At 34.3% G+C, this 27,342-nt stretch overlaps 2 protein-coding genes across 3 annotated transcripts; both read right to left on the bottom strand.

Annotated features, from left to right (window-relative positions):
* Positions 1 to 1,245: 1,245 nt before the first annotated feature.
* On the bottom strand, positions 1,246 to 19,630 carry RNF212 (ring finger protein 212). The gene is made up of 12 exons (XM_031588242.2): positions 19,136 to 19,630; positions 17,537 to 17,598; positions 14,175 to 14,249; positions 10,946 to 11,002; positions 8,482 to 8,540; positions 7,196 to 7,260; positions 7,028 to 7,097; positions 6,269 to 6,314; positions 5,655 to 5,718; positions 4,269 to 4,338; positions 3,283 to 3,479; positions 1,246 to 1,726 (listed from the first exon to the last, which is right to left on the bottom strand). Exons 1-12 carry the CDS (start codon positions 19,245 to 19,247, stop codon positions 1,689 to 1,691), a joined length of 915 nt encoding a protein of 304 aa, XP_031444102.1. The 5' UTR covers positions 19,248 to 19,630; the 3' UTR covers positions 1,246 to 1,688.
* Positions 19,631 to 19,790: 160 nt separating this feature from the next.
* On the bottom strand, positions 19,791 to 25,724 carry LOC116225720 (transmembrane emp24 domain-containing protein 11-like). 2 transcript variants are annotated; one of them, XM_090139794.1, is made up of 6 exons: positions 25,157 to 25,724; positions 24,278 to 24,378; positions 23,418 to 23,543; positions 22,595 to 22,741; positions 21,643 to 21,698; positions 19,791 to 21,171 (listed from the first exon to the last, which is right to left on the bottom strand). In XM_090139794.1, coding segments are annotated over exons 1-6 (561 nt in total). In that variant the 5' UTR covers positions 25,287 to 25,724; the 3' UTR covers positions 19,791 to 21,170. The 2 variants fall into 2 exon arrangements, with proteins under 2 accessions (XP_089995920.1, XP_031444105.1); XM_031588245.2 differs by having other exon boundaries at positions 19,793 to 21,698.
* Between the last annotated feature and the right edge of the window lie 1,618 nt (positions 25,725 to 27,342).

The following is a 27,342-nucleotide window of genomic DNA, read 5'->3' as shown; positions in this document are numbered from 1 at the left end:
CTTGTTCCTCAGGTGGAGGAAACTGTTGTGTTTTTGTTGGTGGTGGTGGTTGTGGTTTTTTTTAGTATATTCTTATATTTACATATTTTTAATTTGTTTTGGACTTATTTTATCTGAACTGGGATGCCTTGAATGTCTCTCAAAGGCATTTCTGCTTGACATGTAGAGCTGTTTTTGACTGTGATCCTGGGTGATGACTCCACAGTGAGATAAGATACAATAGAAAATTGAAGAAATTAAAGAAATTATAAATAATACCTTCTTGTAAGACAAACAAATAGAAAGCCATTGAGGGACACTTATAATGGGAGTTGGCAACTGTATTCTATTGGCCTTATTTTTTCAAGTTATTCTAGCTCATCATCAAGTAGAGAAGAGTTGGAACTTAGAAAATTTGATTACTCTTTCACTCATTATATGTCTATGCTACTGTAAAATTAAGTCTTTCAAACAGAAAATTGCTTGAAAGGTAATTTGATTTGAAATCCCACTGAAAATTTTAAGTATAAGAACATTGAGGAGGAGAAAATACACAAACTGTCTGGCGGTAAAAAATTAAAGCAATTACAATTTAAGAACTTCACATTGAAATAAGTGAAATGTAAATCTGAAAATTGGTGAAGAAGCTCCTGGTCCAGAGTTGTTCACAAACCATTTCTCAATCTATTTTACTCTCTTTCAAGTGGCATGCTTGAAGTCCATGTAGTACACACTAAGGAGACAGCAAAATGAAAAACACCTTTGTTCTCTCTTTACTATTTTAGACTTTTTCCTAGGTCAAACAAAACATTTTAACCCAAAAGAAGTTGTACACTTGGTGGACTTAGTCTCAAAAATATCCTTTAGTTTTCCTATTTTTTAAATAGGGCTGAAGTTAGGGCAAAAACAAAACAAAAGTGTGGTTTTAGTTAATCAGTCATAGCAAAATTTATCCAGACATACACAGTAATGGTGGGAATTTCATTGAAAGAGTTGGCAGTCTGGGACCTTCCAGTCAGAGCATCCATTCACTATTCTGTGAAAAGGAAGGTAGTCTCTGGCATGATGTGTCTTTTCAAACCAGTTTCTCCATTCCATTGCATTTTTGAGAAGATAGCATCGCTACCTAAACCAAATGATAAGCTTCTTGGAATGTTGTGTAGATACTGTATTAGAAGTTCTGAAGAGCCTACTAGATTATAATTACCCTCAAACCATACCCCTTACTGTGCAAACAAAAGGTAATCTCTTGAATAAGAACCCAAATTTGGATTTTGGAATCAAATGTTTATTTGATTTAATGTCTAACAGTAAAATAATTTTTGGACTGGGGTTCATCTGTACAGGCGCAACTATTTAAAATCAGTTCTGCTGCAATTCACTGCATTTACAGGAAGAAGAGCTCATGAATATAAAAGCAATTTTTTGTCTTAACACTTCATTAACAAAGGCAATTTATTTTTACAATTCTTACAATATATTTTAAACCAAAATTCCTTTAAAAAGCTAGAATCTTTTGTAATCCTGCTTAAAATTACTATAGATTTAACTGGCAAGTTCAGCAATGTTTTAGATACGTTATTCATGCTGAATAATAGTTGTTTTATGCTACTTTGACATTTTATAGAAATTACAAACACTTTGATATCCAACAACAGTGCACAGCTTTTCAAAATGCTTATTGAACAAAATAAATCACAGTTTTTTGCTTATCTGTCTGCTGTTTGTCCTCCAAAACTAGCTGATCCTAGAATAGGAATACAAACAGAAATATTTTAGTAAGTTCTAAAGAAAACTTTATTCATGTAAATCATTTGGGGAAGAAGGAAAGTAAAAATGAATAAAAGTTTAAAATATAAGATACATTTTTATGATAATTTTTACAGTATTTTATGAATCTAAATATGCTCCTTTTTATTTACATAAAATATTTATCTTTCTGTTGAAGAATGTGTCCTATTCCAATTTCAGCTGCAGAAATGAAAGTTCAAAGTAAATATTGTTGTTCTGTCCATGAACTAAATTAGCTTGAAAACATATAGCTCAAAGAAAACCAGTACTTCAGTTCCACCTAGATGCTTATTTTAATAATGTAGATTTCTGCTGTTTTTTTAATAGAACCTGCAAGGCTTATGCATTATTTCACATGCAGCAATTCCAGATTTAAAGCAGTTATGAGATATAAGTAAGTAAGTTCAGTAAGTATTCATAATAAGAGTATTAGAGAAATTTTTAAAACATGTAAATTAGTTTTCACTTATGATGTCACCTTTGCAACACAAAGAATTAATCTGCAGACTATACTCTAGGATTGGTCACTACGTGACTACATTTGCTAGCTTTATGCTAAACTCAACAGCACTCAACAATTGTTACCCTGGAATAAGTCCCCCTTTCCCCCCCTTTTTTTTTTTTTTTTTTTGTCATGTGAGGATATTTATGTGGATGTCTTGTTGATAGCAAGGTCCATAAGAAATGTGGAGACTGTAAAATTGATGGGCTTGGGAAGATCACTACTGAAGACTGTGATTGGGTAGCAAGAAATAATAAGATAAATGAATTTTGTATAGTTCAGAATATGGGAAATACAGCTTGCAGGTATGACTACAAGTATCATCTAAGCCTTTCCTCCCAAACTAAATGCATCTTCCTTTTTTTTCCTAATGGTCAGATCACTAATACTTCTTACCTTACAAATGCTGCAATTTCCTTTTGTGCTCCCTTTTTTTCTTCACTGAATATGGTGAGACATCCACTGTCACTTACTTTCTACACTTCAGTTTCTTTTATACAGAATCTGTTTCCCATTCATTCCTTTCATTATAGACAGGTTTTTTTCTGTCATTCTCATATGTCAGCTCAAATATTCCGTTCTATTAAAGAACTCCTGCTGATGATTTCAGTCTTGCTATGGCTGCTACTGATTCACTGCACTTGTGTCACTAAAGCTTTTCCATTCTCTGCTCTTTATTTGAGACTACATGATTAGAATTGCCAAATTGTTTAGAATTGCTATTTTACTAGAAAACAATGTGGAAATGATCAAATTTAAACCTCTTAAAATATTATTCTGGGTAAAGCAAAATACTTTGTTGCACTGAAGATTGAGGCTAAATATGAATCATAAGTATCAACATTTTCCACACATAGCAGGTAGCCTACTTTCAATTTTCAAATATCATTTTTATGTTGCATAATTTGTTATTTACTCTTTTGCAGTAAATAAGTCATTCACAAGCATATATTATGCTGATTTTCTTTCAGGAAAAAGTGCTGAATGTTGTAATTTTCTTAGATGCTTACCTAAATGTTGTCTTTGTAGAATTCCAGAGATGGTGATTGGAGGTCTTGCTACAGATGATTGTGGTGAAGGTAATGTAAATTGATACAGTGGAGGAGTTCTGAAATCAGAAGCAGACCATGTTCCCCTCCTACTGCTTTGTGATCCAGATGGTGATATAAGTGAACATCCACTATGTGGTAGTCCTATAGGTGTGGATCTATTAATGAAAATTATTAATGGATAAGATTTGAGACTGCTTTCATAGAACAAGAGATTTCAAAACCTTTTTAATTGATATTGTTAATATCTTAATAGAAAATAGAAAGTATTCTTGTGTTCTACAGATTCTTCATTAGATTTTTAGATAGACACGATTTTTATGTATAGTAAAAAGCAGAAGAAAACAAATGGTCTAATCCAAGAATCTGAGATGGAAAAGAAATATTCTGTTGCATATATTTAAAATCTATGCTAAGGAGGCACATTAAGCTTGATTTTAGACAACAAGACTATCTTTTTCTGTAACCATTTTATATCTCTTCTATTGATGCTGACAGCTCTAAAAAATTGAGATATTTTCACTATTTAGATGAAAAACATTGAAAGACCCATGACACACCCAATGAAGATGTTTGGTTTAATCAGAGAATAACTCTTGTGTAGATACTACATTCATATTCTTGACTTTCAGAAGAGTTATTAAGCAGAGTTCTTATTCCACATTCTTAGTTGAAATTAAGTACCCTTTGTATAAAAGCACCATGACTTCAGATGTCCATGGGTACAGGAACTCAGATTATCTCTGCACATTTTTGAAGAAAGTAATTTCAAAATATAATCTTCAAATAACATGAACTTTTGTATAGGTGACAGCTAGTTTACACAGTAACATTCTTTAAGATGTAAAATATAGCCCTTCAATGTACAGATTTATTACAGCTAGGTAAGAGTTAAATTTCAGTATCTCACAAGAGACTGTTAATATCATTAAAAGGTTTTTAATTACCTTGTAGATACTGCTGTACTTTGACTTGATGTCATTCCAGATGACTGAGAACTTCTGTAGGATACACTACCTGTAAGAATTACATTTTTTAGAACAGAGCCAAAATGAATTATCCTCTTTAATTAGAAGATCACTTTGGAAAATATTATTAATACCTTAATTGCGTTATTTAGGGCAAATTCACGATGAGTTTAAGAATGAGAATCACTGCAAAATTACAATAGAAAATTAAATATATGGGAATGGCTGATAAAATGAAGTTACTGTGTCAGAAAGAATTAAAATAACCCTAAAAATAAATAAATAAATAAAAAACATTTGGAGGGATTTAGCTCAAAAAAGACATTTACTGAAGTACATTCTGCATGTGGCTGGAGATGGATTCTCCTACTGCTGAAGCCAGTTATAAGATAAACATATAATAGAATCACAGAATGGCCTGGGTTGAAAAGGACCACAGTGATCATCTAGTTTCAACCCTCCCTGCTATGTGCAGGGTCGCCAACTACCAGACCAGGCTCCTGTTTATATGCTCCCTTCAAGTACTGGAAGGCCACAATGAGGTCTTCTCAGAGCCTTCTCTTCTCCAAGCTAAACAAAGATTGCAGAGAATGGACTATTGCAGAACCGTGTTGAATGTAATACTGAGAATAGGAGGGACACAGAAATGGTAGAGACCTGGCAGAGCATTAGAAATTCTGGGAAACTCCTCACAAACAAACAATGCCTAAAGAAATCACACTACTTTCAATTGGCTGTCATTTATGTCTTATTTACACAGGAGAGCCACCCAAGATCTTAACAGCCAAGGAAAGAAAGCACAGTCAGGTAAAATGTCTTAAATATAGTGATAGCATGCCTGAAAAAAAAGAAGAAATTCTTCACCTAAATTCTTCATATTCACTTTTGTTTACAAAATAAGCTTTAATTTTGTTACAAAATATTTCTCTAACTTCAGTTGAGTTTCCTCCCTTCCCTCAAGTGATTTTTAACATAATATTTTGGACAATGTCAGTTTCTGGTAAGTATATATAAGCTAGCATAATCATAAAGGCCAGTGGAAAGCCAATAAAACATAATTTAAGTATGTATGTTTTGTTCAACCACATCATTATTGTATTTTCTTTAGACATGTTGACTGTGGTTGTGCATAAATCAGTAAATGTCACAAAAAAAATATTCACAGAACAGAGGAAATAAGTACTGGAAAAATGATTCCATTCATCATTTTTAACCATTTCTCATCTGCTTAATTTGATATAATGAATTCTTTACACCTCAACACAATTCACATTTTGACAGTGAAGTGCTAATGCAACAATTTTAATGTATTAATTCCCTTAAAGTGATACATTTTCTTCTGTTAACAGCTTTCTTCTCACGTACCCATGCGTCCATCCTGTGGTGGAGTTATAACTGATAATCTTACTGGACCAGTCATTGTCTCAGCCTAAAAGAAAAATATAGTATTAATTACAGTGTATAAGTACATTCATTATTAAAGTGTTTTAAGCAAGAGTGTTACTGTTTGGAGGACTATAAACCTGAAGATTTCTGGCACTCTCCACTTCCAAGCTTGTTCATGGCACTAAAATGCAAAATCTCAGAACTAAGTTACAGTTTTTAGAGACACAAAGTTTACAATAATTTAAAAGCTGTCTGGACATTGTTTGGGACAGCTGGCGGCCCTGCTTGAACAGGAGTTTGGAGAAGACGACCTCTAGAGGCCCATTCCAACCTCAGCTATTCTGTGATTCTGTGATATGTGGAGAAAAGAATTCTAGAAAAACGGTGTTGAGGCTCATTTCTTTTGTATTCTGTTTTGGGGAACTTCTACTTAGCTGAAGTGAGTAGAAATTGGTCTAAACTGGAGGCAGGCTGGGGTGCTGAGGAGGAAGGAAGTCAGGGGTGTAGTGATCTTTTTTTTACAGTGTTAACAGGGTTGGAGAAACCGAAGAAGATGTATATTTATAAATACACACACATATACAGAAACTTACTTTCCTCATTGGTGAAGGTACAGGATCAATCTCCATTGACTCCATTCTTACAATAAATGTCAAAAAAAGTATGATGTTGAAATTAAAAATAGTACATTCTTTATAATGACTAAAATTATGTAAAATTTACTAATAACAAGAAATGTAACACGTTATATATATGAGTATGCTGTACCTGTTCCAAAGCTCACTATCAGCTGATACTGAGGTTGGTTTAGATATTTACCAAGAAATTTATTTTATATCATACTTACTTATTTGTCACTTGTCAACACTACAAGGGCATTTTGAATTATTATTTTTTTTAATGAATTAATAAAGATATCTTTTAGCTTGAGTGAGTTGTATGTTCAATTTATTTAAAATTTAATAAGCACTGAATGCCTTGCTGAAGTTCATCTTATCTAAATAACTACAATGTAAATATAGCTGCCTGTACAAGTCATTTATATATTCCCCTACAGTTAAAAGGAAGAGTTCTCGTTGCTCACCAATTAATCTGTCTGTACAGAGCATCTCTAGAATAAGGTGCATCATGCCATCTAGTGAGTACAAAGGCAATCTATAAAACTAGCTATTATCACTAGGATAGATATCCCCAGTTCCTTTATACTAACACAGTTTGCAGAAACAAATAACAAATAAATCAGAAAAAGATACTCATTTTAAACTCACTCTAAAATACATTGTTTGGGGTATAGGATATTACAACATTGTCATTGTTTAGATTTCAATTCAAAATTAAGGATTTGCACCTACGTTTCAGAAGTAGAAGGATGACTAGGCTGATGAGAATATGAGGAGTATCCATTCAGTCTTCTTGAAGGCACTAAAGTTATTAAAGAATTTTAAAAAATTAATGTTAGAATATTGTTATGTCCACTGATATGCATTCCTCTGTTAATATCTTAAACCAGTGCTTCTTACTGGAAAGTGGATTTCTGCTTGTACTGGCAAATGGCAGTTGAGTAGCTTGCTGAGGAGGTTTCATACTAAAAGTGAAAAAGAAACATGGACATAAACTGAAGGATGGTTTGGTTATCTCATATTTCTAGCTGGTCAATATCAAAGTACTTTTTATATGTTAATAGCTGGTTTTAACATGACACTATTTACCAGGAAGCAAAATATACAGTACATTTGAGCAGCTATTCAGTTTGTCTTTTCTATATAATGTCTACAGTAGTCACTGCATGCTCAGTAGTATAAATTTAAGAAAACAGTATGAACTTTAATGGAATGGGATTGTATGGAACAACATGGCAATTTCATGGAACAACATATTAAAATATAGTAACTTATGATCTGCAGTTGCATCAAAAATCTTCATTTGCATGTATACATTTTAAAAAATCTGAATTTCAAAGGAAATGTTGGCAGCTACGTAAAACTGATACTTTTGCCAATAACTGCACAGAGGAAGAACATGTCTGCTGAGTATATGAGGAGATCCCCTAGGTCGCACTCCCTTGATAGTATTCTGTGAGAATTCAAAAGAACTCTACAGTTGTTGTAAGCAAGGTGCTAGTTACATGAGATGCAGAGGAGTAAGGGGAGGCAGTGGATAAAAATATACAAACCATGATAATCCACCTAGCTTCCTTTATGGTGTTTTTCTTTCAGTTACATTACACCAAGGACCACAAGAAAGCATAACATGGTATTATTTGCATATCAGAGTCAAAAGAAAGTCTATACTAAAAATGAAAAACCAATACAAAAGTAAAGTAATAAAGATCTAGTGTTTTGCTATTAAATTGCTGTCTTCATGAACTCTCTTATAAAGGCTATTTCAGGATCCTTATTCACTGATAATCATAAAAGTGACAAGATGGAGAAGGATTCCTTTGAAGAAGAGGAATCCATAGGGAGTAGAATATTTTAAATATTCACAATGGATTCTAAAGAAGACCAAGCCTGTCATCATATTTTTCCAGAAGTTTTTGAAGACTTTTAGTGTAAGCACTTATTTGAATTTAAAAATAAAACAATTTCTTCCTTATGGGCTTGAATAATATGGGGGGGAGGGGAAGGGAGAAGAGATGATCTGATGACAGAAATCACTTTTCATTCATTTTTGAAAAAAATACTTTTCTTCCATTTCTACAACATGAGAAAAAGGCAAAGAAAGCATTTTGAAATTGTTTTATCAATTAAATCTACTGTAATCTGATTACAAAAATCATTTACTTCTGCTGCATTAAATATCTTACTATTGTATCTGATGCAGTTGTTGTCTTGCTTTCCTCAGAGATTCTTCCAGCTTTACTCTCTGTGACATAAAAATTTAAACAAACTGTCTTTGTATGATATACAATTTCATTTTTACACTGCTAGCATTCCAAAGCATTGAAAGGTTGTGCTTTTTCTTTTTAATCTTAGATTATCACTGCTATTCCAGATTTACTATTAGATACAAGGGGGTAAGACTGTAGCTGTTACATGGATGCATTACCCAGACAGTCCTAAAAACATAAACTGCTTTTTAGTACCTACAGACTTTGTTTATCTTTTCTTAAGAAGCATAATACTGGATAAATGAACACAAAGAAAGTCATCTAAAATAGTTTTCTTCTATTTTTCTTTCTCTTTCTTATATCTGATATACTCACTAAGGTGCTTTCAATAATTTAACAGCAGTTCCAGCTAACCAGGGAGGTCTGTGTTGAGTGGAGGTTAACAAATGTGACTTCAATCTCCAAGAGGGGCAGGAAGGAGGACCAGAGAATTACAGGCCTGTTAGTCTGACCTCAATCCCATGGCAATTGGTGGAGTGGATCACCTTATGTGCTACCACAGGGCAAATGGGATTGATCAGAAGAAGCCAGAATGAGTTTGAAAAAAGGCAGTTCTGTTAGTTCTGACTAACCTGATCTCCTTCTATGACAAGATAACCTGCTTACTAAATGAGGGAAGGGTATGAATTTTGTTTAGCTCAGTTTCAGTGAAACATTTGACACTGTCTTAGGGTATCCTCCTGGAGAACCTGGCTGCCCATGGCTTGGCCAGGTATATGAGGGGATTGATTGAGCGCAGCCTTTAATTTTGTAGATTCTACCAGATTAGGACAGGAGTTTTGACCTGCTTGAGGGTAGGAAGACTTTGCAGAAGGAACTGGATAGGCTGCATAGATGGGCTATGTTCAATTGCAGCCCCATGCGGCAGTATAGCCTAGGGGAAGAATGCCTGGAAAAGCTGCCTAGAGGAAAAAGACCTGGGAATGTTGGTTGACATACAGCTGAACGTGAGTCAGCAGTGTGCTAAGGTGGCCAAGCGCAGATTGCTTCAGAAACATTGAGGCCAGCCTCTTTGTATGAGCCACTGTTGAGAATGCACATCAAATATGGTGTTCAGTTTTTTGGCTTCTCATTACAAGACGGATATGTAGTTGCTCAAGCATGGGTATTCTCCAACCAACATGATTCTATGATTCCATGATACAAAAATTATAGAGCAGTTAATATAGGATTACCAGAAGATACTAATAACAGTATTTCCAAAATACCAAGTACCATATGTCCATATTTTTATTCCTGAATTCAAAATGTATTCAGTTCTTGGAAGTATCTGTTTGTACTAAGTTTATGTGAAGAGTATTTCTAATTATGCTAGGGATATGACAAAAAAAAAAAAATGTCCATTAAAGAATGTTACCAGCTAGTAGAGTTCAAAGCACATTAAGTCAGTTCCCTATTATGGGTAGAGTTATTCATTACAAGATCATATATTACGTTTTTATGGAGCATGTTAAAATTTATTCAATAGCTTCAATGCTGCATATGTATTTTATCCTCAATTTCCTGTGTGGCTTTAATTCTCCACTACTTCACACTGTTTGTATTTTCATTTGAAGACAAATCATAACTTTTCTTGTTAACTTATTGTGCTTCTCACAATATTTTTTAAATTCCTTTAAAATGTTTCCCTCCTTTATCTTTACAAGATCATACTGCTTGTGGGAGGTATTGCATGTTTTTACAGATGTGAAACTTTGCAAAACATTTTAAAGACAAAATGTGGAGGTAGGACCAGGTTTTTTAATACTCCTTTTTATTTGTTTTTCCTAATTTAAGCCAGGTTTGATTAAGAGAGTGACCAGCACAGATATAATGAACAGTGTACCTGCCACTCTCTAGAACTTATCATTTTAAAACCAACTAGACAACTATTCAGTTTTCAGTATTTCTGGGTTCCAGAAGAATACAGGTGTTAGATTTTCAGAAATATAAACACCAAGTGTCCATACCACACATAACACACCTGCACTCTGGCACCTGAAATTCATAGAAAAAGCAACAGTGAAACTTCTATCTAGATCATGAGAGCCGTTGGTTGCATGTGATAAGGATGATGTACTGAAAGAAAGAAGGAGACCACAAACAAGATAAGCAAGCATGAGAATCCTTTTTGTGAGTACTCATTTTTTCCCAGAAACCAGAATCCATGCAGAGGAGGATGGCAGGAAAAAGCGCTTGTATGATGTATCTGAGTTTTCCTCTGTAATTTCACACTTAGGACACCTATAGAATGTTGGTCCACCAGTAAGGCCAGAAAGGAGACAATGCTGAGAAAGGATCCTAAGTATTCTAATAAACAGCGAATACATTTTGTAAAACATAAGCAAAATAATAAGGCAAACGTAACAAACAAAAATAAGAAAATCACAGTTAGATTTACCTTTTCTCTGTGGTATGCTAGCAAATGTCTACGATTTTTTTCTTGAAATTCTGAAATCTAAAAATAAAATTTGACACAGTCATATCTAGCTTCAACTAATAGCTTCACCAAAGAATGCATATTTTTCTCTATTTTGATAAGTACTTAACATATCCTTCATATAACTGTTTAAAACTTCTTCCAAAAAAAAAAACCATGCCATGTCCAAAATATTATTCAGATATAGAAAGTCTTAGAAAGATTAATTTAGTACAAGCTACCCTAGAGTTGGCAGATTTATTTCACTGAATTTGTATTTTAACACTGTTCAATAATAATGTAAAGAAATTGGAAAGACAGTTTACTTGTAGTGTTTCTTATTCATTAGTGCTAAGCAAATACATAAAATTAATGGTAACATAAAAAGTAATGTGTCTTACTGGCAACTATAACTTGCCTTGTAAAACTATCTTGTTAATTAAAAAATAATTGTTAGCCATGCTATCAGGTGATGTGTAAGCACTTCATGTTGTGTCCAGATGAGGATCATAAACCATGACACGTTAATAATAAAGAGATGCAATCAAAGCAGGACAAGAGCTTGCTGAACAGATTACAGCAAGCAAAAGCTTACTAATACATCTTTTTTTCTGACGTATTAAGAGAAAGAAAATTTACTGAAAATATGCAGGGCTAGAGACAGCCAAGAATACTCAGAGAAGATAAACCCATAGTGGAGTATGTAACTGAAATTGCTACTTTTGATTCACAGTGCAAGATCCTAGGAGGTTTCCATTGGATACTTATTAAAAGATGAGAAGTATCTCCTGATGAGCTGATAAAAGAAATATTAAGAAGAGAACAATCAGAATTCCTCACATACTAAATTCCTAATTTTTAAAGCTGATAAGTAGGCAAGTAAAAAAAAAAAAGTCAGATCATAGAACCATAGAACCTTTAAAGCTGGAAGGGAACTTTAAAGGCTACCTAGTCCAATTCCTCTGCAACAAACAGGGATGGATATTCACAGCTAGATCAGATTGCCCAGGGCCTGATAAGGGCCCCTGATCCTTAAAAGTCTCCAGAGACAGAGCATCCACCACATCTCTGGGCAACATCTTCCAGTGCCTCAGCACCTTTACTGTAAAAGACTTTTTCCTTACAGCTAACCTAAACATACCTTCTTTAAGATTGAAATCATTTCTCCTTGTTCTATCACAACAGACCCTGCTAAAATGTCTGTCACTTCTTTCCTGTGGCTCATCTTTAGATATTGAAAGGTCGCTATCAGGTCACTTCAGAGCATTCTCCAAATGTTTGGTTAAAACAAAACAATAGGCAGCATCATCATTTCAGGGTCAAAGTGTATGATGATACTGTATCCTGAGTCTTCTTACCATCTCAGAAAGGATACAGTAGCTCTGGAAACAATTCAGATAAATTAGAGGTATTAAATAGCAGCAATACAAAGAATTACTGAATAGATTACAAATCTTCATTGCTAGCAAAGAGAAAGCTGAAGATGGGGTATGCTAGCAGTCTAAAACTAATGAATAGCACAGATAGAGTACTGGGGAGTTGTTGCTTTTCCTCTTGCACAGGATGCAAGAAATCAAATGACAGCAAGAAATCAGATAGCAAGATAAAACATGCAAAAAAGGAAATAGTCATCACACTGCATACAACTTGCAGACATCCTATTATGTGATAGATGCTAAATATTCAGAAAACTACTTGACAATTACAAGAAGAAAAACTTTTGAAATCCATGGTACCATCTCTACCTTGAGAAATCCTTGTGCCATAAACTGCTTGACAGTAGGAGCCTATTGTGAAGACAAATCACTACACAGGAGCTTGATTCCCATATGCTTTCCTAAGCACAAGCTGTTGTGATTAATTACTAAGTCATAAAATGTTTTGCTCTAACACAGAACAAGCTTATTTTATGTCCTTTGATGCCAGTGAAAACTCTGACCAATTCTTGATTTTTTACAGATTTTACATGGCCATTTATTTCCTATAGGTTATATCCAACTACCAAAATAACAATTAAACTTTCAAGATCATGTCCCTCATTTCCTTTCTTTGACACATTACAAAAGTTTGCATTCAGATGTGATTGATAATACAGACCTCTGGATTTGTTCAGTTTACAGAATAACTACTTGTCTTTCTACATGGTATGTCTGACATGACAGAGGAAGGCTTCTTGTCTACCTTGTGTCAGTTATGCATTTCTGGAAGAGGATTGCTGTGAAAAAGGACCATGCTCAACTTTGGAAAAGTTTGTGAAGTACAGCAAATCTATAATCACCATTGTCAATTAGGAGATTTCTAAGATGAAAAGTTGATTTTCCTTTAATTTTCCCTTTATTATTTTTCTACTGGATCAGTAAGCTCACTACAAGATCAAACAAGTACTGGCACAAAACAAACAATGGAAGTTGCAGTTCAGGAAGGATGCATGACTTACAGTACAACCTAGAATGGCTGAAGCTGCCAATGAAATGTTCTGTAAGAGACGAGGAGAAATCTCAAAGCCAGGCCAAAGATACGGAGAAGGTGAAAAGGCAGTGGGAGCTTATATGTATTTGTTTAACCCAGAAAGTTACTTAAGTTCATGGAGCAGAAACTAAGACTGAAGGAAGGGGTCCAGTCTGGATTTTAGAGAAGGTGGAGAGGAAATATTTCTTGAAATATTTTCTTGTTTCTTAAAAAAAAGTCAGATTAGAGTACGGGGTTCTTTTTTCATTTTTTAGTAATCATATTGTTCTTATTTTTATTGTTCTTATTTTTAATAAATCTAGCTTTTGAGATCAGGGATTTTTCTTAAGTAGCTTACTCTGTTAAAGAAAGAAGTAAAAAAAAACAAGGCAGCATCCATTTCAGAGCTTTCGTCAGCTTAGATTTTTACTATGTAACTGCATATTCCTAATATTAATGTATAATATCTGGGACTGTTGAAAATTCTGGAAGATTTCATTTTTTATTTCATGGCACTGAAAGTGATTTTACATCATTGAAATAACCAGAACTAGTGGTCTGCAGAGAGATTTTGAAAACATAAGCAAAAGACACGATAAACAATTTATGCTTTCTTAAGAACTTAAAACTGAAATTAAAGAAACAAGGAGACTAACAGTCAAACAATGCAAGGCATTCATTCACGTATTTTTCCTACTTTCAAAAAAAGCAGTAGAAGTTTCTAATCATTTTACACAATTAAAAAGCTTTAAGGGTGATTCACCTGTGTTATTTCTTTTGAATACTTCTTGCACAGTGTGTCTATTCCCATGAACAGTGACTGAATTTCAGGACTTGTCTAGCAGGAAAATAAAGTATAGCAAGTTTAGTACTTTTTTCTTGCAAGATCTATTATACAAAACATTTTATGAAGTGTTCCTTAAAGTTAATAATGTAGAATGTAGATAAATCAAAAATGGACAGATCAGGAGTAGGATAAGACAGAAACCAAAAACAAGCTCAGTTTTATTTACTGTCTATATTAAATATCTGGAAGGCTTTGTGCTTTTGTCTAACTGCAGTGCTCACACACTTATTGTAACAAAGACAGTAAAAATTTCCAGAGGACATAAGAATCTACAAACAAAATATATCCCCAAAACAATTACACTGGTTACAGCATTAGGCTAAAATATTACTGAGTGGCAGTAATCAGTGATCACAGTTCAAGCTCCTTCACCTGAGAACCTTGCATGATTTCTAACGTAACCACAAATAGCTTTTCAAAATGAAAAAATCTAGTCTAAATAAATAAATAAAACATCTACTTTTAAACTGGAAGCACAAACCATCCCAACACATTTACTGGTATGACAAGATAAAAGCAGAAAATAGACGTTTGTTATGTAAGGAATCACCTTTCAAAAACCAGTAAAAGAGAACTAAAACTACTGCCAGCAAAATACAAATTAATACTTCAAGTTCTACAGAGTTTCTAAAAGTTTAAAAATTTGAAAAATGAAAGAAAGATGGATTATTTAAAAAATAAGAAATAGGCCACCTTTGAATGGATCAACAGTTCTTCTGAGCTACCAAGAAATTAGATAAGTGCTATCACTTAAATTGGAAGTGATATATATAGAAATAACAAAAGAAGGAAGCTTTCCTCCATGTGGGAATGCACAAACATACAGAGAGACAACATTTTTAACTACTCCAGAAATAGTATAACACTGGTCAGATAACCATGAGTAGGTAACAGGTTCGTTTCCCAAACCTGCCTTCAGTGTGTATTCTATATATTTTTTTAAATGGGTAGAAGTGAGTCTCATGTATATGAAAAATCATTACGTGAGAAGTTAAACTAATAACCTCAACTTGCTGCAGATTTTTATCTTTTGTTCCCCATGTTCTGATATCTGCTACAGCCATACCCTGTACTGCAATCCAGCTAAGCAGGGATGGCATGCACACACTGTTACTCCAGCACTGTGCACATAGCTGCCAAATGCACTTCTGTTTACTGATAAGATGAACTTGCATTTCTCTCAGCAGGGGAACTAAACAGCTTCTCCTTGCTTTCCCCAGCTACCAATTTTCAAAGATGGGAGGAAATAAATGGTATTTGAATATCCTCTGCCCTTTGAATTTGGTTGACATTAGCCAAAGCATTCAAAAGGTTCCACCTGGTGAACAGACAGAATGAGAAAGAAAAAAGCTTTATAGAGAATGGTACAGTCTAACCTATCTAAGGCACTAGAGTAAATAAAAAACAAGCAAGACAAAGTATCAATGAAAATATATTTGAAGACTTTAAGATGTGTTCATAGGGGACGGCACTAGAAATTTATTTAGAATTCTGGCAGAGCAACAACTTTGGTTTGAATCTCTGTTTGATCCCAAAATAAATAAAAATAAACTTTGTTGCTGATTTATAAACTCTTTAAAATGAAGGACTGTAGAAAACATTTTAAATATTATTTGTTGCATGGAGGAGTAGCAGACGTTAACAAGATATTCTGAAAACAAAATCTCACTGTTCATGATTTATCAGAAAGCTTAATGATCCTCTGGGAAAGAGCAAGTGAGGACCATTGGGAGGGAAGTAGAAAGGTGACTGGCATGCACGGATATAAAGATAAGAATATTTAATGTGTGGATGTTGATTACAGCAATATACAATTTAGTGAGGACTTTTAACACAAGACTTCCTACTCATTGAGAATGCCATAGCACAAGCATAGAAAGGTTTCCAGGTATATTTCCACCCAGATTCCTAAATTACACAGCCTTAAGACTTGTTTCTATGCATCTTTAATTAACATTCCAATCATTTTATCTGTTCTTAATCAAGGCTAAGTAATCATCATTAATGTCTTTTTTTAAAGAATATGGTAATTTGCCTCCTTTCTGTCCTCCAGAGCAATGGCAGGTTCTAATGAAACACCCACTGCATTTTTAAAATTCCTTCAGTATATTTAAATTACAGCATCAAGTCGAAATGCTGCAATTTAACACAGATCTAACCCAGAATTTAGCTTTGTTTTGAGCAAGAGGCTGGGCAAGATGACCTACAGAGTCCTCTAACAACCTGAATTATTCTATAAGTGAAATTGATAATAAAACTTACATCTATGTAAGCCAATAATGAAGGTTTATTAAAATGCTCCCTTTTGAGGTTCTCTGTGTTTCTTTTCAGGTTTATTTGATTGTGGTGTTCATTGTTCTTTATCATTATATTGGCATTTGACTCTTGCTGCAATGGTTTACTTTTTGGTAGCACTGTCCTCTTCAGCTTTCAGAATTTATGTATGTGTCAGCTCAATTTTAAACACAGATAGAGAAATCATGCTTTTCTCCAACATCACCTCTTCATGGTTAGTCCCAAACTGTCCTCTAGTTCACATGCATTACTGCCTTATAGCTTTATATGACTGCTATTTTAACTGTATTGAATGCCTTGAGTCCTTTTCTCCTACACTTCTAAGGCATTCTTGTCTCTTAGCCAGGTGTCACTCTAAGAAAATAGGAAAATTTTCAAAGCCCCCTTCTGAAATCAGCTAAGTAGAAGATGGAGAAACATCTTCTGGTTCCATGGGACAAATGAGAGAATTAAATATTTCTAATGATTTCTTAAGAGAACTAAAAGCTATTCATTGCCTTTTGAATAACTCTTATCAATAGTCCATACCATTTAATATTCAAAGGGTCATGAAGAAGCTTAAGAGAAAATAAGGAGAAAAAGAACAATACACTTGAAAACATCGGTGGGCCAGCATGCAAATTTTCTTGAGTCCATTACACAAGTTAATTTATTACAGCCCACTTTCTCTCATGTACAAATATATTTCACATTTTGACAGATTACTGATGATACAAAGTAGCCAGTCACATTTCTTGAAAATGCCAGAGTGAATTACAGTCCAATGGAATCAGAGGACATAAAAAGTCTGTGTAGACTTTTCTCAGAAAATCTGTAAAACTAAAAGCAGTATAGTGCAAAAGAATTCAAAGCTCCCAAGCTATCATCAATAAATATTCATGTCACAGTTGGCAAACAGAAGGAAGTATTTTGTTATGCAAATAATTTAGCTGTTAAACAAACCACAGATTAATGCAATATAGTAGTACTAAAGCTCCATTTACCTCTTTTGAAAGGAATACTGTACGACAAGGAGTTCTGCAGATCAAACATTCATCTTTTTTGCCTGTAAGGTAAAGACACGCTTAAAATATACATCAAATGGAATAGACATCATATACAATTTTAATAGAATTTGTTGCCTAAACCTGTGTTTTGAGCTTATAGAAGGAATGTGAATGTTATATAAGAAATTCACTTAAACAAGAATAAAGACTTTGAGTCTGCAACCCAGTACACACAATTGTATGTGATTGTCATCACGTCTTAATCCTGCAAATAAGTATTCATGTAAATGATTTTATGAATATCATTAGTGTCACTGAATGCAGGTGACTTTTAGTTCCTTTGATTTAAATAGGACTACTTGCCTGGTTTAATTAAGTGCATGCTTAAGTGCACTAATGAATTAGAACCAGCCAGATATATGACTTTTCAATTTGAGGTTTAGTCTTACTCTATAGATAAAATATATGAAACCTTAGCTTCAAAGAATTAATAATTTCTCCTTGTTCTTCTTCTCTGTGAAAAAATTAATCACATTTTAAATCCCTTTCTAAAACTTTATTACTTTTTAAATGTCTCTTTGATTATTTGCAAATGTATTAGCAACTACCTCTAGTAAACGCATATGACTACAATAAATTTGATAATTTTATTAGATGCTCCCTGTCTAAGAGTTCTAAAGATCAATGTTCTTAAGCATCTTTAAAGAGGATAACATTTCATTATCATTGAGTTCAGAAAAAAAATGGTGTCTCAGAGACTTTTTTTGCCAAATTATAATAACAGAAAGAAAGAAAACCCATGAGGCATGTTCTATCAGCCAGCATGTTATATTTATATCTTCTCTCCTCTATAGCAACAATGCAAAATCTTTTAGGCAAAAGACTTATTTTTAATTATGAAACAAAGATGTACCGCTTTTTCTGCTACACTTAATAAAAGTAAGGCATCTCACATGACCTAGAAGGGAAAAACATTAATGTTTGTCTGCTATTTTTTTCTTTTGAAAAGGAGCTTCTCTATTCCCCTATATCTTTTCCAGAGATCCTGATGGGAGAACATCACAGGATTCCCAGAATACGTCTAAGAAACTGAGTGTAGCACATAAGAGCTTCAAAACATCACCTACAATCCCCCTAACCCTCCTGAAATTTTTGTAGCATTTCACTGACAATACTGAGGTTTAAAACATCCTCAGACTAGTAGCAAAATCTATCCTGGAATTACAAATCCTTTGTTTTACAAACTGTTCTCTCACTAATGAAGAAGCTTTCCAAAATGAGAGAGGAGATTCTTATCTTATTCTGTTTTTAAAATGCAGGCATGGATCATAAGCATCTGGGCTCAGTTTTTATTTAGGTGCTTAAGGGTTGTACTCAAAGTCAAATACCTCCAGCTGGATTCATCTGGAGGCCTTCACAGGTTGCTTTTGCAAATTAATCAGTGGCAGCAATTGAAAAGATTTATCAGTAACAGGAGGCCAACAAAAAGAAAGACCTTTCTTTTTTCCACAGTGAGTGGGAAATGCTTATGGGGAAGGTAAAGATGTGCACACCAGCAGTGCCTAGCTGGAGCAGAAAGCCTGTGGCAGCCATTACCTTTTTGGAGGCAGAGCTCACAGATGACATGGCCACAGCTGGTGAAGACAAACCGTGGCGAGGCCTTGCGGGGCTCACAGAAGCAGGAGTTGCAAAATACTCGGATGGCCATGGGATGGAAAGGCAGGAGAGGCTGCAGGGAGCCTGAGGGTGAGGTGGACACCCGCACTGCAAGGCCTACAGGCCTGCCTCTGTCATGTCCATCTGTCCTGAGCTGAGAGCTGGCTGCACCCCTTCTCCACCCTCTGTGGAGAGCAGGGGGAAGAAGGATTTAACCCTCACTCCACAATAACAGGGGCTTGACAGCCACTTGCCACCAAACCTGAGAGGGTGCCCACACAGAGCGTTGCTCTCTGTGAGGTTTCCTCCCTCCTTCCACAGGTGACAGAGCCTCAGCAGGGCTCTGTGTGGGCACTTCGCCATGAGACCTCCTCACAGGCTGCACAGGAGCCTTAAGTGCTGCCCCCAGAGAGCTGTGACTCGGCCTCTGCTTTCTACATCTAGTTAGGAATCTTAAAGGACACCAAAAACATTTCACTGAAGCAGTGTTATTAAATAATAATAATAAAAATCTAAGAAAGAATGAAGCGCTCTCTAGCTGAGACATGAAGTATCAGTGCTGGTTTGTGGTTAAACATAATACTGAAGAGTTTAATCATCTCTTCTGTGAGTTCTCACATGGTGCTTGCCCTTGGTTTAAAAGCATAATTGCATTTTAAGTGAGATTATTTATATTGATTATTGGGGTGTATTCGGAGCTTTGCACTAAATATCAGCTAAAGCCTGACTCTGTTGTAAGATTTCTTCTTCAAATTCACATACCATATACGTGTAACTCATGTTTCTTCTTTCCCAAAACCAAACATTTTATTACAAGACATATTGTAAATGGGTACTCTATAGAAGTGAATTTAATAACACTCACATATTGGTCATTTCAAGTGACAGTTCCCGACGTATTGGAAATTTTAAAAATAGGACACATCTCAGAGAGTAGCTCTATAAGATTCTATAAAGATTTTATTGTAAGATTTTATTTTAATTGATTCTGTCTGTAGAGCACTGTTTTTTATCTCTACTTTGTAAATATAGAGATTCTCACATACATTTTCATACTGCGAAAGTAAACCTACTTAAAGGACAAGGTCATTCCTTGGTAATGAAAACAAAAGGTGAGAAGGAATATAGGTAAAAGAAAGAAGGCACTGCCTTTAGAACAGTAATTTCTCAAGTATTTCAGCTTGCAACTTTTAGACTAGAAAAGCAGTTGAGAAAAAAGAGCGGAAGGATAAAATGCAGCACTCTTCTCTCAGAGTTCTCTCCAGAAAGCCTCCTTAAAGATTGTCTCTTTATGGGTTAACCAGATGGGGAGGTGGACCCTTCTATCTCCTCCTGTTTTTACACTTAATGCTGCTTTGTCAAGCTAATTATTTGAATTTTAAACCACAGCTTTTGACTCGTGACTGCATGATACTGTAGTTACTCAGGTGGTTGTACAGAAACTAATCTAAATCGAGGCATACAGATACATTCAACCAAGCTGCAATAAGTGAAATGGTAATACTGCTAAGTTCTTTAGACAGTCATGTTACAGTTACTGAATAATTAAAATGAAACAATCATCAATACAGCATCAGAATGCAGAATTTAGTGTAGGTATACCTTAAAAGAAAATATATAGGCAAAATTTCAGTGTTTGACATGAAACCTATAACTTAGTCTATGTTGTCATTCTTCATAAAGGCTAAACATAAACTGTGGGAAAGGTCAGAGCTCAACTCTATAGCCTAATGCATAGGGCTTATCTAGGAGCAAAAATGAAGAGCAATTCCAAACAGTTTATATGGATCTCCCTCTTCTATGGTAACTGATCACAATAGGTTCCACTGTCATGTAAATCTTTCAATACTTTAAAGAAAAATAATCACAATTATACCTGAGGAAAAGTTGGTATTGTGTTCAGTTCAAGATGCTCTCACCACAAGAGATATAATTGTTTGTCCTCCTACTAAGTCAATCAGAGCAGAAACACTGATCTGTTCAAGACAGTAAAGAACAATATTACTAAACAAGTAGAGAATTTTAAAGTATTTGAAAATATCTTATTTAGATTTCTCTTTTAAATTTAACAATCCTGAATTGTGCTTGAACGCTGCCTTAGACATTTAGTCTTTCTTCTAGATTTAGCTTCACATCTGTAGAGGAAAAGAAATTGACAGAAGGTGAGATTCAAGGATTAAAACTTAAGGGCAGGCCAGATACATATAAATGGAGAATAGAGAGTTAGAGTAAGAACACAAGTAGAAGATGAGTCAAGCTTGAGAGTTTTATACAGTGTATTTTCTCAAAGATAACGGGGTTTCTATGGATTTTAGGCATTAGGTAGCAAGGAAATTTTGAATCTTTATAAGACTTAAACAAGCTTCTTAGCTATAAAGAAATCTCTGAGAGATTTGATCTGCCAGATTCCGATGGAGACAAGGATTAGTGTTTGTACAACAGCCCACCACAATATATTTCTGTTGGTTTGTTCACTTGTCTTCCGAAATTTTTCTTCACGTTCCTGAAGAAAAAATGAAAAAAACATAATTATTACATACCAACCTCTGCATGTTACATACTACTATCCTATTAACTAGACATACACCCCTCTTCTGCATAGTAGTAAGCACATTTGGTTGGGTTTTTTTTTTTTCGTATGGATAAAAATGAACATTTCTTCTTTTTCATATATTGTCCTATGTACAAATAAAAGCTAAGAAGCAAACACACTTCTGTTCTGAAGCAGAAAGGCAGCGTTTCCCTTGTTGCTAAAATATGTATTGTTATTTTGATACATTGATATATACTTATATCCCATAAATACACGCTTAAGACTTTAGGATGGCAGTCACTCCACATTGCAGTCCAGAAACTATTTGCAGCTGAATTTATTTTGTTAGGGAACTAGTTGATAAATTGTAAACACAATCAGATTGCCCAAATACATGTAGAAAAGTGAAGATAATGGGTGCAGTCTTGTTTGAAGGAGAGCCTTATTTGTAATGAATGAGGATATATAAATCACATTCAGTCATTTCCTTAGCCATTGCAGTACAGTTTACACACAAAGACCAGCACGGAAACAACATCTGGCAACATCATCTGCAATGGTACCTGCCACCTGCTCCACTGCTGTTGGCCCTGGCCAAGAAAACTATGTTTGGAAATTCCTTCTTTAAAACAACACCTGCTGTTATAACCATGAATTCATAGTGATTAATTAGTTTTTATATTGTTCTCCTTTACAGTTTAGAAATATTTTGTAAGGTAATGTGGGGTGTTTTGGTTAAATTTTGGGGGTTTTTTATTGCTTAGCAAAACATAATACTGCAATTAAATAATAAACCTCACATTACTTAATAATTAATAAACCATTACAAAGTGTTCTTTAATATTTATATTAAGGAACATACATACTCTTTCATAGTTTTGTTCTTTGGATATGTGATGAATTTGCTCAAGAAGATGTTCTATTCGAACATTAACTTTATTCACTTTGTCTTTGGCTTGAACAACAGCTTCATCCAGGAAATGTTCTCCAATTCTAATGTCCAAATGGATACGCTGAGAACAAAAAAATATTCCCATTACTGTGTCTTCTTGATTTCATAATTCCTTAAAAACAGCAGACAATTTCCCCTTAAGCTCATTTCTGAAAAATAGCTTATGGAAATCCTCCCTAAAGTAAGAATCAGATGGAATATGTAAAGTGTTTCTTAATTTTGTTTTAAAATTAAGTATGCAAATTTTAAATCTTCCCTAGTTCTTTTGGGCACTGTTTTATACTAGTACTGCTTTAACCATTATGAAAATATTTTCTGTTCTCTGCTCAAATTAGTTTTTAAATTTTTTTCTGAAATAATTCAATCTAAGGTAGTGAAACAATGCAATAGCATTAAGATAAATAGTTCTGTGACAGTGTTTGTGTTAGTCAGTCTCACATATTGATCTTTCTGAATCCAAACTGTTGTTGTTATTGATCAAAATCCTTCGACATTCGAAGCACTGTGTAAATATTAAATCAATCTATAGTGATTAGTCTTACTTCTTTAATCTCGAATTAGGTATCAGAATTGTCTTTTCATCTTTTCATATTCATAATTATGAATATTTCATCTTCAATCACGAGGCAATGTTGAATTTTCTACTAGAAATTAAACTTCTCATCCATTTTATAAGCCCTGCATTTTGTATACAATCAATACTATTACAACGAAGAATATTTAAGAAGTACACCTACCAGTTTACTTCCTGCAAATGCCACAAGTCTTGTGGAGTTTGATTGTAAACAGATAATATGCTCCCCAGATAGATAGGATGTAAATGAAAATGTTGCTGTTGGCCCATAAAGTTTTGATAATATTACCTGTAATTTAGATACAATATATGTTGGAAATATATAATATAGATATTAATAAAATAATTAAAACCAGCATTCTGAAATGAGTGTAAAAATTACTCAATTAAACGTCCTGAAAACACTGAATTTATCTGAGAGAATAATAAAGAAATTAATCTCATAATAAACATTGAAATGCTATGAATATCTGTGAGGTACAAAACCTAATGGTCTCTAAAGCATTTCAAGTTTGAAAACTAAGACTTTGTTTAGGCATAGAGTTAGTTGCCATTTGTTGAAAAAGCTCAAGAGCTCATGGCAACAGAAGCAGTTGCTATGCATGATGGATTCGTGCAGCCTAGTAATCTAGTCTTTTATAGTTTGTTTTATTATTAGCCTTCCTGTCTGCTGCTCAAATACCATTTTGCTTCATTAGTGAATTTCCAGTATTTTATAATCTAGCCTGTTTTCTCAGTTCTAGCTTACTAGTCTTTATGACATAGTTTTGCAATTCTGGTAGACATGCAAAAATGGTCCACAAAACTACAAAAGATTCCATATGATTTTTCAAACATGCAGTTTCTATTTATTCTGATACCAATCGCGAGGTGCTTATACATTTCAACATCAAAATACTGAGCTGGCTGATGGGTTATGGATTTACTTTTTCCCCAAAACATCCGTATTTTTTAATAGTTTTGTCTGTCAGTATCAGAACTCAATACATGAATCACACAGAAACATTCATAAAGAATATTTACCTCAGAAGTAGGAGTTGTAACAGTCACAAACATTCCTAAACCAGGAGCAGAGTCAAGAAAGTCTTGTTTATGCATATCCCACTTCTGTACTTTGTAATTCCCTGAATAAAAACACAGATAAAAATCTGTTAAATAAAACATAGCTTAATATTAAACATCCTTATTGCTTTTTTCAGCAACAATATAAAGACAAATGATTAGCAATAAAATAATACATGTATTTCATGTACTTACAAATGAAACTGCTCAGGAGGCATTTTATAGCAGCGTGAAGTGCAATGAATTTTTACTACACTAGGAAATCTTAGAATAGTAGAAAAAAGATTGATTAATAAGTGAGACTTTTTTATTACTTCTAATGCTCTGGCAAGATCAGCATCCAGAGGACATGCTGAGACCACCAGAAGAGAAAGTATACTGTATTCAAATCACATTTTTTAAATTGTCTTCCATATTTATCACATTATTTGCAAAAACTATTATATATTTATTTTGACTATCACCTTTCAATCTTACACTTCACGTGCTGTACATGCATTTAATATATTTATCCCAGATTGAAAAGAACTTCAGTACATCTTGAATTGTTTTTTTTCCAAAACACTGTTAATTAATGGTATGAATGGGTCATAACATAATTTGAAGACTTTTTTCTATGTTGGGTCACTTAAGCTCTCTGGAAAACTTTCTTTATGTAATCTATACTCCAAATATGTGAGGACATGGTGGCTAGCCACTGTTGTAGGGATTTGTAGTGTGCCCTCTTTCTTATCACTGTAGTTTTACCACATTCATCAGTCACATGTTTTTCTATTAAACTACAAACTAATTTTATTATTGCATAGGTTAGATCATCATATAGCAAAGACAGGTACCTACCAGTTACCAGCGTGTCACTGGGAACATCTTCAATTACACATTTCTCTTCTCTTTCTCCACTATGAAAATACAAAGCGAGTGAAAAAGAAATCCAAAAGCTCATAAGAAATCCGATTAATTGGCTTTTCATTATTTTTATATATCCCAGTTGTTTATGTATCACTGCTTTTGAAGATAACTACAGAAGTATGGAGCCCTGTGGTCTTTCCTCATTTGCTGCTTATCAGTGTGTGTTTGAAAGAGAGAAAAAACTATGAGAAAATGCAGCTGGTGGTTACACATTTATAAATAACCGCAGCGTGTTCTGTAGGATGAGATAACAAGAAAACTTGTAAAATCTTAATTATTTCCCAGCAACTAGATTAAAATTTTATTTTATACACATACAGTAGTATGAAACTTGGAAGCATCACTCAAATACTTGAGACTGGTTCTCTATTAGCAACCACATTGGCTATCTCTTTCCATAAAATGCTCAATGTAAACTTATATTTCTGATTCCTCTCCAGTGATAATGTGCTATAAAATTTCACTCCTCTGTTATTTAGAAATCTTGTAATTTGCAACCTAAGTCATCATCATTGCAATATCTGTACATAAATCATAGGGACTACATAAAAAGGCTGAAAGAAATAGGAACTAAAGAACCTGAACAAAAAATGAATTTCAAACAATAATGATTATGGCATAACAGAAAAAAAGTATTAACACTTTATCTAAATAAGATTGTTTGCTTAACTGTTTTTTCTTGGATACTGCGTAATAAATTCTCTGAAGAAAGTTGTATTGTAAATCAAATAATTATTGAGATTTTTATTATTATCCTTTGTACCATTACAAACTAAACAATCTATATGGCTGATGACAAACTCAGTTACTACTCAAAGTGAGGGAATATGCAGGCGTTTCACAGCACAAAGTACCCCCACCTTTGGGGTAATTTCCAGTAGGGAGGACCCAATTTTGAATTCAGTTTCCCATTCAGAAGATCCTTGTGCTCCTGATGCACTACTGATAAGCAAATCACGTCTCATGGCCATCAGATCCTGAAGAGCCTCAAGAGTGAAGTTAGGACTTCATTACTACTTTAGCTTTTATCCATCAAAATAAATTTCTGATGGAAATTCTGTCCTGATGTGTTCAGAACAAATAAGAACAGATTGTTTAGAATCTGATTGTCTAACTGGAGTCTCCAGAACAGGGAGTTCTTGACTGACATGCACCTGCATAAATTCTCATGCCTTTCTGCACCTGCTAGAAGAACACGTTTGGCTTCAGATTGTGAACTACTTAAGCAAGCACCCTTTTTAGCTTTTTATTGACTTGAGATCTCTAAAAAAATCATTCCAGTGCCAGAACAAAAGCAAGACGTACAAGGGGACATAATTTGATCCTTCACTTTATCCAAACACATTTAGGATAGATACTTTCATACTTCAGGCTAGCATATGCTATCATAGTAGGGCTGCTGGACTTCAATCAAACAAGGATAAATCAGTCTCCAGGCAACCAGGTGCTGTGCAGTATATGAAAAGCTTTTCATTTCAGTCATTTAGAGTACCTGTAAATTATCACAGACAGAATTTCTTTCATACATCATATCCTATTAAACAGGATTCAGCTGATTTCAAGAGTGAAATTTTCTGAGTGCATTAGATATTGTCATGGAATAGTCTGAGTTTTTTATTGGGTTGGATCAGGTTTAATATTCCCATAGTACTCCAATTAATTACCTGGTATTGGCAGTATCCTGCACTGATATTTTTCAGTATTAGCAGGTGTCAGATCTTTTGTTCACACCCATTTTGCAGTGCTGGGAACAGTCCTCACAGTGATGAGAAAGGCTGGCATAGACCTTCCTTCCTATTCTAGAAGTTAGGAACACACTAGTACCTGTGATTGTCCTTCGCTTCTGCAGTGTGGCTGGAACACTGGAGCTGTTTTGCAGTGAAGCCAAGACCATCCATCTCCATAAGGATATTTAACAGAGGACACACCCCCCAAGGAGCCATCCCAGTTCTTTTGGACTATCTGGCAGAACTAAATGTATAGTCCACCTAAGGCTTACACAGCCAGCATTTACACTACAGTATGTGGAAGATCTTTTCAGTTCAGTTCACCAATCACATCAGTTCCTCATGTATCCTCACTCATCTACAAATGTACTTTTTCCTACTCAGTAAGCA

Source organism: Phasianus colchicus, chromosome 4 (assembly GCF_987193195.1).
Source record: "Phasianus colchicus chromosome 4, bPhaCol1.hap1.1, whole genome shotgun sequence".
Taxonomy (NCBI): domain Eukaryota; kingdom Metazoa; phylum Chordata; class Aves; order Galliformes; family Phasianidae; genus Phasianus; species Phasianus colchicus.
Note: the sequence above shows the minus strand (reverse complement) of the source record. Positions and strands in the feature narration are given on the sequence as shown.

Bases quoted from the DNA above. Each gene is read 5' to 3' on its own strand.
- RNF212 (XM_031588242.2), bottom strand. From the start codon at position 19,247: ATGGCCATCCGAGTATTTTGCAACTCCTGCTTCTGTGAGCCCCGCAAG. The intron at 14,250-17,536 runs GTAAATGGAGCT...TTTTCCTGCTAG, and splicing joins CAGTATTCCTTTCAAAAGAG to ACAAGTCCTGAAATTCAGTC. The intron at 8,541-10,945 runs GTAAATCTAACT...TTTATGTCACAG, and splicing joins TAGCATACCACAGAGAAAAG to AGAGTAAAGCTGGAAGAATC.
- LOC116225720 (XM_031588245.2), bottom strand. From the start codon at position 25,286: ATGAAAAGCCAATTAATCGGATTTCTTATGAGCTTTTGGATTTCTTTT. The intron at 24,379-25,156 runs GTAGGTACCTGT...GTTTTTATTCAG, and splicing joins CAGTGACACGCTGGTAACTG to GGAATTACAAAGTACAGAAG. The intron at 21,699-22,594 runs GTATGTATGTTC...TTTTTTCTTCAG, and splicing joins AAGAACAAAACTATGAAAGA to GAACGTGAAGAAAAATTTCG.